Here is a 15,296-nt window from a genome sequence, read left to right on the forward strand (position 1 = left end):
GATCAATAAATCTATCTATCTATTCATCTATCTTTCTATATGCATTTTTTTTTTGTTTTCTATCTACAATCACAGCTAAGGAAGGAAACAAAAGCGCGGTCAAGACAGTTCAAACGTTTTCACTAGACGTCGGACGATACACAGAGGTCATGATACGATATGTCAAATATACTTATATATATATATATACACAGTAGCCATCGACTGTTCAAGTTGTCTGACTTAAAAAGATGAGGTCTGTAATTTTCATCATAGTTACACTTCAACTGTGAGAAACAGAATGTGGGGAAAAAATCCAACAAACCACGTTGTATAATTTTTAAAGAATTTATATGTAAATTCTTGCGTAAAATTGGTGTTTGGCACCTACAAACAAGCAAGAATTGTGGCTCTCACAGATCAGTTACTTCTTCTTTATGGAGCTCTTCACCTCCACTCGTTACCTGCATTGATGGCACCTGTTTGAACTCTGTATCTGTATAAAAGACACCTGTCCACAACCTCAAACAGTCACCAGAGAGCTCTGCACCGTTATACAAACAAATTATTTAAAAATCATACAATGTGATTTCCTGGATAATTTTATTTCACATCCTGTCTCTCACAATTGAAGTGTACCTATGACGGAAAATTCCATTCAATCTCATCTTTTTCAGTGCACAACTACTATGCAAATCGAACGTAAAAACAGGGACTGACAATTCATGCCAGTCTAAAGTTAAAAAAAAACAAATCATGTCATCATGACATTCTTCAAAATGTCATGAGGATTTTTAACTTAATTGCATATAAAAGTACAGACAATGACATTCCTCAAATAGTGGCATCTTAATGTCATACTAAAGTGTTATTGATTATTGACAAAAGGTCCGTATGCACATTTTTGTCTCATGACTTACTATTGTTTTACACATAATGATTTTTACATTTTTCTCTGCTATATCAACAAAAATCACATTATTGATAATTAGGGATGTAACGATTAATCGTAAGGCAGTTAAAAACCGATTCATAGATACCACGGTTCACATTGATGCTCTGAAAATTGAATCGCAGTACTTTTTTGAAACAGCAGAGGGCGCTATATATTAATCCTTCCAGAAGCGGACGTTACGGGCGGAATCTGCTACTATTTTCTTTCTGGCCGCCATTTACTGTTAAACATGCTCATAAATGATTAATTACCCCTTTAGCACCGAAAGAATATCTGTAAAAGTCACGTTTTTCTATTAGCTCTGTCTGCTAGCGTAGCATCTCTTCTTCACTGGTGGAATAACTGCATGCCAACTGACCACTGGGTTACTAGCGCCCTCTGCTGGTCTAAACAAATATCTGACGTAAATACAGTGAAATGACGTTTTTTTTTTTTTTTTTTTTTTTAAGTCCAATTGTTAAGGCTACGTAACTGCATAGTTCTTTTAAAAAGAAAAAGAACTATTATGCAGTTTTGAATTTTTTACTATAGAACCAGAATTTAAATTAATAGGTTTCTTCTTCATTTGTATTATTCCTTTATTTATTTCATTCAAGATTTATTTTTAGGTAAATTGCATCATTTTGAATAGTTTATCAAGGGATTCTTTTGACAATGAAAAATAAAAGGAAAATAGTACAGTGTTTTGTCAACATTCCCATTTTGTAAAATAAATCGTGAGAAAATCGTATCGTGAACCCAGTATCGTGAATCGAATCGTATCGGGAGTTGAGTGAATCGTTACATCCCTAATGTATACCTATTAATAACTCATGATGGACACGGATACATTTGGTTTTCCATCCAATTCTTTGCAGATCTGCTCTGAAAAATGTGGATACATTTCAATAATGTAAGGACATGAAAAAAATGGGCTTTCTGAAGTGAGAGAACAGGAGAGGAGCCAGCAGCTACACACTGAAGCATGAAAGAGGTAAAGATGCAGCTCCGCTAACACAGAAAGCTGGAAAAATCATTTCAGGACTGTTGAAGCTTCTAATGAAGCTTGTTCTGGGATTGGGAGAGCAATCAGTCACCCTGATGATCATGATTTTTCATCATCACAATCATGAACCAGGTGTAATGTCCTAGTTATGTGGTATTTGGGGCTCGTCACAGTGTAAAAAAAAAAGGCAGATTGATCAGTAATGCTTGGCTACAGATTGTAAATACATGTGAGATGTTACATGTGCGATGGTTTGTCAAATGCTAAATGCTTGTGAAAACCAAAAACTGTTTTTGTATAGTTCAACATAATTAAATGAGCAGCTTGGAGACCATTGAACTATGTGATAAAACAGGACACGAGTTACTTTATTCGTTACAGAAAAAGTTTAACAGCTATTGATAAAAATCCCATTAAAAAAATCCATTGGAGTCAAAATTGCAAGAAGAAAATCACAACTAGGATGATTGACTTTTGCTACTGCCTGTCAAAAAAAAAAAAAAAAAAAATCCACAATTTAGTTCAACTGTGATTTTATCTAAACTTTATGGCAGTGGCTATCCATACGGTTGCTGTATCAATATACCAGCATTCTGTCTGTACGCAGCGCCCCTACGTATTTGGCCAGTTTAGGTCACGTGATAGGTCAGTCATTGGCCAGTTTAGGTTGCATGACTGAGACTAAACCTTACCCTAAACCTAACCCTAAAAATTGTTGCAATATTGGGTTGAAACCTAACCCTAACCATAAACTCTAACCCTAAGATGCTACGTACTTGTACTGGAAGCTATAAAGTTCATCACTGTTTTTTTGTTTTGTTTTTTTAATCTTATTAAAGGGATTCTCCCCTGTTGTTACTAATTTGGCCACAACTCTTTGAAATGTACTTATTAGAAGATCTAATAACATTATTTTGCACCATATCCATTTAATTGCTTTTTAAAAATGGAACTACTTTACAGTTTTAAAGCCTGTGTTCTGCCATCTAGAAATCACGTGATTGATGATGTCACATGGCCCCACTGCCTGTAAACTGCCTGTTGTTTTCTATTGAAGTGCTTTTTAGATCATTTAGCAGCTTTTTCAGTCAAATTGTCAACTTGTTCTGCTTTTCATTGCTCTGGAAAAGAAGGAACAGTTAAAGATGGAGATGTAAACCCCTTTAAGTTAATTCCTGTAGTTGTGCACATTCGCAATGACACGTTGGTGACAACATGGTGATGGCCACCCAGACTCCAGCTGAGACTAAGAACCTTAGAAGATATGAATATAATGAAAAGATTGAATGGACAGAAGCATCAACATGCAGACTTTCAAACAGACACAGACTTATTAAACACACATGGACCTTTGGAAACGGAACAGGCTTCACTGGACGGCTGGCACTAAGACCCGGAGATGGAGTGAATGCGTCCCCGTACTGCATCCACAGGCTGTAGAGCTACTATTTTTTTTACCAGGGAGCAACTATTTATTCCTGGTTATTGTTTTCTGGAGTTTTACTGGGCTTTATTTACCGGTGATTATTTCCTATCTCTCTTCTACACCTCTAAAGTGTGTTATTGTTGAGCCGCTGCTTCAAAACGACAATCAAAATAAAGGTGAAAACAGTTATCATGTGTGGACTTCTGTGCTACAGTCGACAATCAAAGGTTTGTTGTGTGTTTTTCCCAAATGTGATCAACGTGATACGTCACGTTCACCCCCTGTCCAATCAGAGCCTTCCCAGCCCCCAGACCTAAAGCAGAGTTAAATAAAGAATAATAAACCGGTTTTTCATGTAAACCTCAATTCGGGAATTACTATTTCCTTGTTAACACGAAGCAGAACACTTCAATTCAGAAGGATTTAATTCAGATTAACTAATTCCGAATTAAAACACGTCATGTAATCGTGGTCAATGAAGCAGAGAGGAAGAGCTCTCCTAAGGGGCCTATGCGCTCCCTTAAACAGAGCGCGGCTGATGCTCTGATGGCTGGAGTTAGCGAGTAAATCATGGAACATTGAAGGACTCCCACCTAAAGGATTTCTATCGTCAGCGTTTCCTACCATAGTTTTTGCTCAGCTGACACTGTCCTACACAAACAATCCACAAACATTTACATTTTTCATTTTTTTTAAATCAAGCTTACAATGCATTCAAATGTTTGACTGTAAATGGTAATGCAAACACTAAATTGGAAAATTCCTGCTGAATATATTTTCAATTGTCATTAAAAGTCATGGTAGATGTTTGATGATTGTTTGGAAAATATCTGAATTTTTACAGCATTTTAAATTTTGCTCTCATGCGAGCAATTGCAGTCCAAGCAAAAATGGCATTTTTAAAGATTATTTTAACTCACGATTATTTTAACTCACGTTAACTCGATGTTAACAACTTACCAACATCTCCATGCTCTTTGTAATGCAATATGTGTATTATTGTCTTAACAACTGACAGACTTTTAAAATCTGCCTTTAAACACAAACAGCTGCTGTCTTGTTTTGCCTAAAACTGCTTAAAAACCTGTAACGTCCACATGTGAGTGCCACTAAGCCATTCCCTTTGTCTTTCGTAAACACACAGCAGTTAGCATTGGTTCCCATGAGCTCATCGTCCTGAATCACACAGACTGTCTGCAGGGTGACTTTGACATTTACAATGTAACCACTGTTTGTCATGGAAGTGTGTCACAAACACACGCACATTCATAGAAACAGCAGCAGCAGCAGCAGCAGCAGCTCAGACATGTGGCCGAAGCTGACCTCAGTGTGCTACAGCGCTAGCCGTCAGCGCTAGCCATTATGTTGCAATAAATGACAGAAATCATTTCTTCACAATGTTTACTTTCAATTCATATGATTTTGTGAGACATTTCCATATAATTTGGAGAAATTTTGTGGAATAATTTTGAAGAAAAGTTATTTTAATGATTAATGAGATGAAATGAAAATGTGCGTTTCATTGAATTTGCGTATTCATTTGGAGATGTCGAGCTGAGATATCTACAACTGAATTAGTTGGTAATTTACACAAAGATTCATGGTTTCTCTGACTTTTTTGCGTCAGATGCTCCAAAGTCATTTGGGGTCACGGGATGCCCTTAAGAAACAGAATATTTCTTGAACAACATTTTTACCCTTATTTGCAACTACACCCAACTTACCATATTTTTACCTATTTTCATCCCTGTTTTTGCCATATTTTTGCTTCTTTTAAAGCACTTTTGCTACATTACTCTCATTTCTTTTCTGCACATTTTTTTTTTCCATTTATAAGACATCAGCACGTACAAACCACTTTTACCACCTCACACATGTTGACTCATTATTGTCACTTTTAACCTTTTTTCACCATACTTCTTGCTTATTTTTGCCAGTTTACCCACATTCACAATGTGTCATGCCCATTACTTGCCAGTTTAAACTAATTGTTCCAATATTGTCACTTTGAACCCTTTTTACCACTTTCTGTACTTTTAAAAATCCCATTTCACCACTTTTTCCATAAAAGCATTTTTAAATCAAAGTTAAAGACACTCTTTCTCTCTATTGCGTTTGATTGAGAGAGAGAGAGAGAGTTTAGGTCATGCTGTTGATGTAATGTGTTGATGATTTTAAATTATTTTACTGATGATTTATATATGGATAATATTCAGGTAAATAAATACATTTGGTTATCACAGATTCATAGAACAATGGACCATCATGTTGCTGATTTTATGAATGAACCCCAAAAATCTCTCCCCTTTATTCCCCCTTATAGATGGTCGTGTCTCCACATGACTGTTCTTCATTGTTCATGTCTGTGTTCAACCACCTTCAGCTACAGTGGGGGTCTCTGGCACCTTTATTTTGGGGGTCGTAGACTGAAAAGGTTGAGAACCCCAGCTGTAAAGAGCAAGTTTTGGCCCCCGAGCCTTGAGTTTGACACGTGTCTTAAGGTGTCTGTACAACATAAGACCTCTTAGTCTCTTTAACACAAGGCGTGTATATTTCGTTGTATTTAATTTGCAAATATTTTCCAAAACAGGTCTGAGCTTAACTGAGCTTGTTTTTTTTAAAAAAAATGTATTTCCACACCTCAAGCTTGTATTTATGTATGTGTTTATCACAGGGCAGAGCCTTGTTAGCTGTTTCTCTCTCATGTTTAATGAGTCTCTGCAAAGCTCAGGGTCTCACACAGATAAACTGTAACACAGTTTTTTGTTGAAGGACACGACGTGAATGCCATTAATTGGGGTGTAAAAATAACTCCGAAAAGACAGAGAGAGAGAGAGAGAGAGAGAGAGAGAGATAGAGAATGAAGTAGTAATGATGACTCAGAATGGCTTTGTTCCAGTTTTGGCCTCATCTTATGATGATGTCATCGGCGACCTAAAATCCAACTGAAGTCTTCCAAGTTGGCAGCAGAACACTAAAACAGGACTACGTGTTCACTCACTGCTGCATAATAGGACACATAAACACATCAAATATGCACAGGACGGCTTTTTTTCTCCATTTCATCTACTTTTCTCTCCCTCTACTTTCCTCTAGGACACACACACACACACACACACACACACACTCTCTCTCTCTTAATATTCCACTATCTCCTCAATCCACTGATGCTGAAAATGGAATCAGACCAACAGGAAATGCAGACAGAGGCCCAGAGGACGGAGTAGCGTATACTCGTACGACTACCAGGGAGGGAGAGTCAAGCGTCAACATGAAAGACGCTTCTTCTCAACTCCTACGAGGATCTTTTTGAGATGCAAAGTGCCAGATTTTCATCCTGACAGGCTGTCATTGTACCAGAAACAAAAGAAAGTGGCACATTTTGCAAAGTCTTTCGTATCCAAACACTCTAAGAAACCGCTGCATCCATCTTCACGTACACTCAGCGGATATTAAGAATTTTTTTTTTTTTATCGTGACCAGGAATAAAACAGCATTGTTATGAGCGTCAGTATGTCTACACTTTTCTACTTATTTTGTTATTGTCAAAAAACGAAATCCATTTGCAATCATACATTTTTTTAAAATTATTCGGGAACACTTTACATGAAGTTTTATACATTAGGCTGACATTAATGAATACGGTGTCATGAAGTGTTGTTCGCTAAATTATGACACTTTGGAGCTATGATGGTATTTTTTTAGTTTGGTGGAGGGATCTAGTGGGGTTATGGGTAAGGTTAACCATGACATAAATATGACGGCATAATGTCAGCCTTTATGGTTAAAACTTCAAGTAAAGTGTTACCCACATTTCATCACAGATCTAACTTCCGCTGTAGCTTTAACTCATAATGCACATGAAGTTTATGCTTTGTAATACCACAACACTGTCTATGACAGAGTTTTTCATTGAAATTCAAACACATTTGTATTACAATTGTATTATAATGTATAATATTTGTAAATACTGTACTGTCTATAGTAACCTGTCTGGTCTTTTTCTTTCCTTCCCCTTTTGTGTAAATGTCTCTGTGTTTGTGTTGTATGTTGCAAAACAAAGAAAAAAGATATATATACTGTATATATAAAAAAGGGAAAACAATCATCAGGTTAAATGTGGGGGTGTATTAAAAACAAAACAAAGGACATAAAACTTATTTGGCAATAACCTGATATGACATGTATTTAATCATTATAATTAGAATAATCGTTTTGTTAGAACAGTAACTAACTGAAGACTTAAAATAACTCTCCACAAAGCATGTTTTTGCCTCGTGCATTAATGTCAAACTTGCTGCACCTCATGTTAAGGTTAAAACCCTCAAGGTCACATGACAAGTCATTGTGTGCACATGGTCAAATATCTGCCCAATGATACAATCTGAGAAAAACCTTTGTGTTGTGCTATTTTCTCCCTCCAATATGGCTCAGTCTTTATAAACTAAACTCAACCGTCTGTGGCACAAAAACAAAAAAAAAACAACCTAAAAAGTCAATCAGACCCTCAGGGATGGACTGACTTAATATCAGCACCAGTAAAATGAAGACGAACAGTGGAAGATGTTTACATGGGGGACACACAATCAAAGGCTCGTCATCCTCACAAGCAGCCAGGCTGACACATAGAGACGCGTTGCCACGGTAACACATTCTCTCTGCAGATAGCAATCCAACCGTCCTCAGAAAACCGGACAAAAGAAATAGAGAAAATGACCGACAGAAAAGGGCGAGACTATTGAGAAAATGTCATGCACTGCACAAAAAAAACATCCATTCAGAGAAACAACTTTATCCTGAGATGTTATTTTACAAACACGTTCTAAATCAGCAGGTAAAGTACGGCTCTGTACTCTACTGGAAATGAATGTTTTTTATGTTTGGTTTGATGGTAAATGTTTGTACAACGGTTCACTGCAGGACACGTTTGCTACTCAGATGGATGTTCTTTCACAGTGTCCTCAGGAAGAGCTTAACAAGTGATGAGTCAGCAGCAGATAAGAGGCGGGACTTACGTTCTGCTTCCCTACGATGTTGTCGAACGGAAGCTCTGGGCTCCAGGAGGCCTCGTTGAAGGTGGCGCTGCTGGCCCTGCGGTCGGCCGAGCTGGCCGCCTCCTTCATGATGTCCTCGGGCAGCGTCAGCAGACTCTCCTCAGGCTGCTTGATCAGGTACGTCTCAATGTTGTGGCGGCGGAGGAAGTCGTTCCTGTCTTTGCCGAGGCCTTCCTCCACCTCGTAGTCACCGTTCAGACAGTCCAGGGCAGCTTTGGAGATGTGGATCCTCCTGAAGAGGACAAAAAAAAATAACTATCTACAGTTTTCCCTTCCTTATTTATTCTTTTTTTATGTTCTAAAGTAAGCTGTTTGATTCTGGTAACACTTTACTTAAAGTTTTATACATAAGGCTGACGTCATGCTGTCATTATTATGACATGAAACCTGTCATTAGCATGGATAAGGTATCGTGAAGGCTGTCATTAAGGGTTGTTAGTTACCCCAACCCTTACCCTGCTCTAGATACCTCCAACTGTGTCATAATTTAGCAAACAACACTTAATGACAACCTTCATGACACCTTATTCATGCTAATGACAGATAATGACAGCGTAACGTCAGCGTTATGTATAAAACTTCAAGTAAAGTGAATGTATAAATGTATAAACTGATGATTTTATATTTTTTCTCCTGCAACATCTACTGATCTTGGGCATTTAAGTTCTTTTGTTCTGATGCAGAATGAGAACAAACGTATACTAAGGGAAATGGTTCTTCATTTGTTTATTCAATTGTCATTGGCGTTGTTTTTAAATACTCCATGTGGCAGGTGGCAGTAGCTTTCCCAGTAAAGCAACAATGTTGTAAAATTTTAATCTATATAAGGCAACATGTTATAATATTTAATTTGCTCATCACGCTATCATTGAAGCTGCAGGGCATCCTCTACTGATGCCAGCGTGACAATTCTGGTGTTTCCACAGTTGGAAGCTGTGCCAAAACAATGGGGAATGTTGATATTGTGATTTTCACGTAAACACCCGAAATGTAACCATTAAAAAAAAAAGTAACAAAAGTGGCATCATGAAAATCACAGTTTTTCCTGTCTGACGAATAAACACAATAAACCTTCTTAATGAAACTTTTCCATCCCGACATTTGTTTGTGAGTAAATTCTTTAATTTTTCAGAAAAAATACCTTTGATTATTTGATCTGTCTTTATGGGTGTTGTAAAAAAATCTTAGTTATTCAGTGCTCTCAGGGTTTTATACAGTATGTTCCTGATAGCGGTAGTCAAAACATGGCAGAGCCTCAGGCAGAGGCCTTTGTGAATGCCATCAGTGTACGGTGATATCTGATCTGCTTAGAGTGGTCTGACTAGAACTGACCGAGGAGAAAGTTCTGTAATTACATGTCAATAGATAGATAGATAGATGAGGATTTCAAATTCTGGTTGAATCTGGATTAAAGCAGATCATGTTGCATTCTTACTGTTACAGGTGTTGTGAACTTGACTCCTTTTGGGCTGAAACTGAAGCTTTTTCATGATGCAACTCTGCAAAAAGGCCAATAAAGAGCCTCACCTTCCAGTCAGGGATTGAAACGCTTTCTTGATTCCCTGAGGACACAGACTGTGGATCTCTTTCTTTCTTATTGAATTCCTAGATGTGTCTCATCTATTTGTAGATTGTGTTGCCCTTTGCTTCTTTTCCTCACCCGGGTATGCCTCCAGACTCCAGCTTGTTGGCAATGTCAACGTCCCAGGACCAGACGTCAAACTGCCACTTCCTGAGACCCAGCACGCCGCACAGCACCGACCCCGAGTGGATCCCTATCCTCATGTCAATGTCGTGTTTCGTGCGTGATCTCACGTATCTGGAGGAAAGAAAGAAGTGTGAACCAAATACAATTGTAGGTGGACTCTGTTGCAATCTAAGTCAGTGGTTCTCAACCATTTCAATCCCTGACCCCCAAAATAAAGGTTTCAGAGACCGGGGACCCCCACTATAGTTGGAGGTGGTTGAACACAGACATGAACATTGAAGAACAGTCATGTATAGACAGGGTCATCTATAAGGAGGAGAGATTTTTGGGATTCATCCATAAAGTCAGCGAACATGATGGTCCATTGTTCTAAAGATGTAAATCATTGTTTTAATCAGAAATAAAATGGGTTAAAAGTGACCAAAATGGTGGAAAAGGTGGTTAAATTTGACTTTAAAAACCACAGACATTTTTTTAGAGGGGCCAAAGACAAATGAAAAAGTAGTAAAAAGGATTCAAAGTGTCAATACTGGCTTAAAAGTTGCAGAAATGTGGGGGGGTCGGGGGGGTTGGTGTAATTTAATTTAAAAAGTAGAAAAAATTAGTTTAAATTTGCAACTAATGGGCTTGACAAATAGTGAATGTGGTTAAATTGGCAAAAATAAGCATGAAACATGGTGAACAGAGGTTAAAAGTGACAATAATGGGTCAACATATGTGACATTAGATCAAAAAGTTGTAAATTAAGTTCCTAAAATGTCTTCAAGGTGGAAAAAATGTGGAGAAAAGGCATTAAAATTTGATGGATCAGTAGCAAAAATGGCAATAATGTAGCAAAAATATGGCAAAAAAAATGAAAATGAAAATACGTTAAAATATGTATAAGTTTGGTGTAGTTGCAGAAAAAGGTAAATAAAAAATTTTAAAAAATGCAAAAATGACCTCAAATTGTTTTAAAAATATTCTTGGTTTCTTGACGGCATGTGGCGACCCCTTCCTAGTGTCTTGCGACCCCAAGGTTGAGGACCCCCGAACTAGATTCATCTTGAACTAAATGCTCTTGTAACTGTAATCTTTGAATAATTGAATTCATCAAGCACAGGTGAAACAGAGTTTAGGTAATGCTGTGTTCATAAACCCACCATGAAATGAACAAAAAAAAACATGTTATGCAAATTGGAGCCTCTGCAACAAAATATGCAAAAAAAGCAGGCTTTTCACACAAATTAATGCATTTGTATCTCATTTCATACTTTATTATTCCCAAACACAATAAACTCAAGGAGGATCGGAGCTGATTAAAGGTCCACAAGGAGCAGAAGAGGCTGTCACACCCAATTCTGCCTCCCCACTAGACTCATTTCATGCTTGATAACAGCAGTAACAAAGAATGGGCTGTGAAATGCATTCTGGGAGTTAGGGACAGGTGCATACGAGTGCTGAACAACATCTGGAGCAGAAATAGGCTCTGATACACTGTGGCTATAGTGGTGACAGCCACAAGAAGGACGATGGTGATGTCATTTCTTTGTTGACAGAAGGACGTGGAGGGAATTCCTCTTGTCTGTTTGGAGGTCAATTTCTTTTTTTTAAATTATTGTTATTTTTTTTAGATTAAAACAACACAAAAACGGTATTCCATACTTTCACTTTCTCAAATATAAATTTCATTTCAATCAAATGCAGTATAAAGTAAAGAAGAAAGAGAAAAAAGACGTAACGCTAATGAAAATAAATCAAATGCAGCATTAAAAATGAGCCGAGCTGGTGCAATAATCCTGGTTACTCTGCATTTGTAACACAGTATAACAAACTCATTTTAGGAAGAAAAGTCTTTGGGGTCGCGATAAATTTGTGATCCGACCCCAAGGGGGAAAACCCCTGATCCAAAAAAGGTTGGGAACCACCTTTATACTATAAAGGATGGAAGAACGTTCTAACCCCATTAAAAACCATACAGTCGGTCCAAATGTGTTGGTACCCCCATTTTCCCTTAAAAAATTACAATGAAATACACAATCCAGATACAATCCGAATGTAACTTGCAGTTGGGTAATTGAGGAAACAACCCACCATAACAAACCATATAGATCGGTTAATTAAGGAACGACATATGACACTTTGGAATTGTACCATACATTGGGATTTTTTTATTTTTTATTTTTTTAAAAAGGATCCAGATTAGTGTATTGATTCAGATCCCCTCCAAAATGGAATGGAATCTTCCAAGGCATGAGATCTATCTTTGGTTCATATTTTGTCAAAATCCATGAAGTACAAACAAAACAAATAAACAAATATACGCCAGTGAAAATATAATCTCCTTGGCAGAGGTAAGAAAGTGTGTCTTACTTAGGGTTAACTGTGGTTTGTCTAGTAATCAAAAGGCAGATTGGACTTTGACATGATTACTAAAGGTCAACCATTGCTCTTCTATTCATATCTTAATGCTGTCCATCTATTTGGTGAAAGTAACACACACACCTTTAGTCTCGAGTTGATTTTTTTTGCTGAAAACCAAAGAAAAAAACTGCCAAATTTTGAAACATCCCTCAATCAAAGACATTCATTTCTTCAATTACTAATACAGGTCTTTTGATTCATTTTGGGTCACAATGAACTCATGAAAAAGCAAAACAAGACTGTTTATACTATAAATGGAATGCTCATCTACATGGGAAAAAAAATCTCTTGGAGGCATTTTTGAGTTCAGGTTCTATTTGTGTTCCATGCTGCCCATACAGCTCTGCTTGTGTTGGTATTTGGTCCCTTAAAGGCTAATTCCAAGCTTGATTATTCTGGACAGTTCACGCACAGCACACACCACGTGCTTTAGCGGCTGCAGCACTAACGCTAGTACGACACAAGTCTCACTGTTCTACTGATCCTAGATCAGTCAATCTGAAACCTGGGTGTTCGTATTGACTCCAAATCTCCAAAGTGAAAGGTTTCATGACTCATGAAGACCAGGAGGTCTTCATCAAACATCTACAGTTGGTTAAGAACGCTGCAGCTCAAGTCTTTACCAGAATCAGAGCACATGACTCCAGTTTTAAAGTCTTTCGGGGGACCAAGGGACTAATTCAGTTTTTTAAATTCTCAATATCTTATTCAGTTTAAAAACAAATTTTATGAATTTTGGCCAGGAGTTTTCTTTTAATATCGTGTTCATAATTCCATAATGACTTTTATTGCAAGATGTATAGAACAGGAGATATAAAATGTACTACACTTTTTATGTTTTTGGACTCATTTTGTCCCATTGACTCCCAATATAACCACATATTTAGTATAAGTGGTTTTCCCATAAATCTAAGTCTCTATCTTCAAAATACAAAATGGAGAGAGATATAAATGGATTATTTGTCAAAAATAAAAAGAAGAATACAAATATAATGAAAATATTTATTATTATTTATGGTTAGGTCTGAAGTTGTTGAAAATATCTGATGTGAAAAAAAGTGTGAACAAATATTTATGACATTTTGAAGACACTTTAATGAAGGTTTTGGTACCTTTTTAATAGATGCTCAGAGCTAATAAAATAATAATGCCTAAAAATCAATGTTCCTCTCAATTATTTACCCACTCAATGCATACGAAATATTCAACTTTGCCCCTTATTTTTGAAAAAAATGCACATTTTGTGTTTTTTGTGTTTTTCTTATTGAAAAAACGCCAACATTTTTTTTTTTTTTTTTTTCTGGAGTTTTGGCTTTCTGAAACGTCCCTTTAATGATGTTTTGAAAAACGGGCTGTTTTGGGGCCTACTTATGCATATTCACGAGTGGGCGTGTCTGTAGACGCAGACTTCGTGCCTCGCTCTTGCGTGGGAGATCAGTGATCCTCAAAGCAATTTTCTTTTTGGTATCCACACACTGTTTTTAGCCAAAAAAAACTGCACATTACAGTAAAACACATGGCTATTTAAGCGGCTATTGTGATTGTGAGTTCGTCTCAGCACTTCAGGCTTTGTGTTTATCACATCAGCAGCAGCGAAGTAATTCAGCTGCTTCAAACACTCACTGTAGTGTTAAGCTGCTTTCTTCTCCTCCTCATCTCTGTTAACTACAGAATTTTTTACGCTATATAAATAAACTTGCCTCATCATCATCAGTGATTAGTCTGGTCCCAGTTAGACCTGGTTTCCCTCTTCTCTTTCCATGGAAACAACCAATCACTGACCACCTGTCAGATGTTTCCAGAAAGTTTCAGAGAAGCTGAGTCGGAACCTAGCGTTTCATTTTAATTCCTATACCAGGAAACAATAACAACGCCACCATATGAAATATCAGTCAATAGATAGTTCAGTTGGTGCTGAGTGTTATCGACCACAGAGCACTTCCCTGCAGCAGTGATTGTCCAGAATAGGGACAAAGACAAAGCGAGGCTAGGCTGGTACCTGATGGTCTTGATCATACTGAGGCCCATCTCAACACAGCAGTGGGCGTGGTCTTGTCTGGGCTCTGGGAGACCAGACACACAGTAGTAACAGTCTCCAAGGATCTTTATTCGCAGACAGTGATGCTCCTGAAACAGACCAGACAACAAAACAAATATTCAACACTTTATTTACAACAGGGGAAAAATTGATTGGGAAAAATGGGTACATTAAGACCGGATTTCGTCAAAATGAAATAATTATTTGTAGTCTCTTTTTGGTGAAAAACGTCTTTTATTTTATTTAAAATGTTTTATTTAATTTGTTTTTGTTTATATAGAGTAGCGTAACTTTATTGATCCCACAGTGGGAATTTATCGTCAGTACAGCTCAGATAAAGTGCAAGAAAAAAAAACAGAAGGCAACAAACAGAAAAGACACTATATATAAATAGATAGATATTAATTATTATCCTATAAGAATAGAGATATATGCATATTTACAGGCGGGGGCAAGGAGACATATGATTTACAGATATAGTTTTCTGATTGTTCTCTCTGGTACTAAACAGTTACTTTTTTATTTATTTATATATATATATATATACATGAAATAAGGCAAGAAAGTGTTTTAATGTTTCTATTTCAGAATGCAAACCTGTTTCTAGAAATATATTTGTTTCATCTTATCTAGAATGGGAATTCAAGTTATTGCACATCATAAGTGTCTGCATATTAATAATTATAATAATGAAATAATAGAATAGCATAGAATAACAGAATAGAATAGAGTTTAATGCCATAAGTAC

The 15,296-nt window shown here is 37.0% G+C and overlaps 1 protein-coding gene across 3 annotated transcripts in view; it reads right to left on the bottom strand.

Moving 5' to 3' along the window:
- adcy8 (adenylate cyclase 8 (brain)) overlaps positions 1-15,296 on the bottom strand; it is a 118,078-nt gene that overhangs the window by 45,790 nt on the left and 56,992 nt on the right. For all 3 annotated transcript variants that reach the window (XM_028472471.1, XM_028472473.1, XM_028472472.1), the window contains exons 5-7: positions 14,510-14,637; positions 10,060-10,218; positions 8,361-8,631 (exon numbers count right to left, since the gene is read on the bottom strand). In XM_028472471.1, the coding sequence (XP_028328272.1) occupies positions 8,361-8,631; positions 10,060-10,218; positions 14,510-14,637 (558 nt within the window). The remainder of the gene's footprint in view (positions 1-8,360; positions 8,632-10,059; positions 10,219-14,509; positions 14,638-15,296) is intronic.

Source organism: Gouania willdenowi, chromosome 17 (assembly GCF_900634775.1).
Source record: "Gouania willdenowi chromosome 17, fGouWil2.1, whole genome shotgun sequence".
NCBI lineage: Eukaryota > Metazoa > Chordata > Actinopteri > Blenniiformes > Gobiesocidae > Gouania > Gouania willdenowi.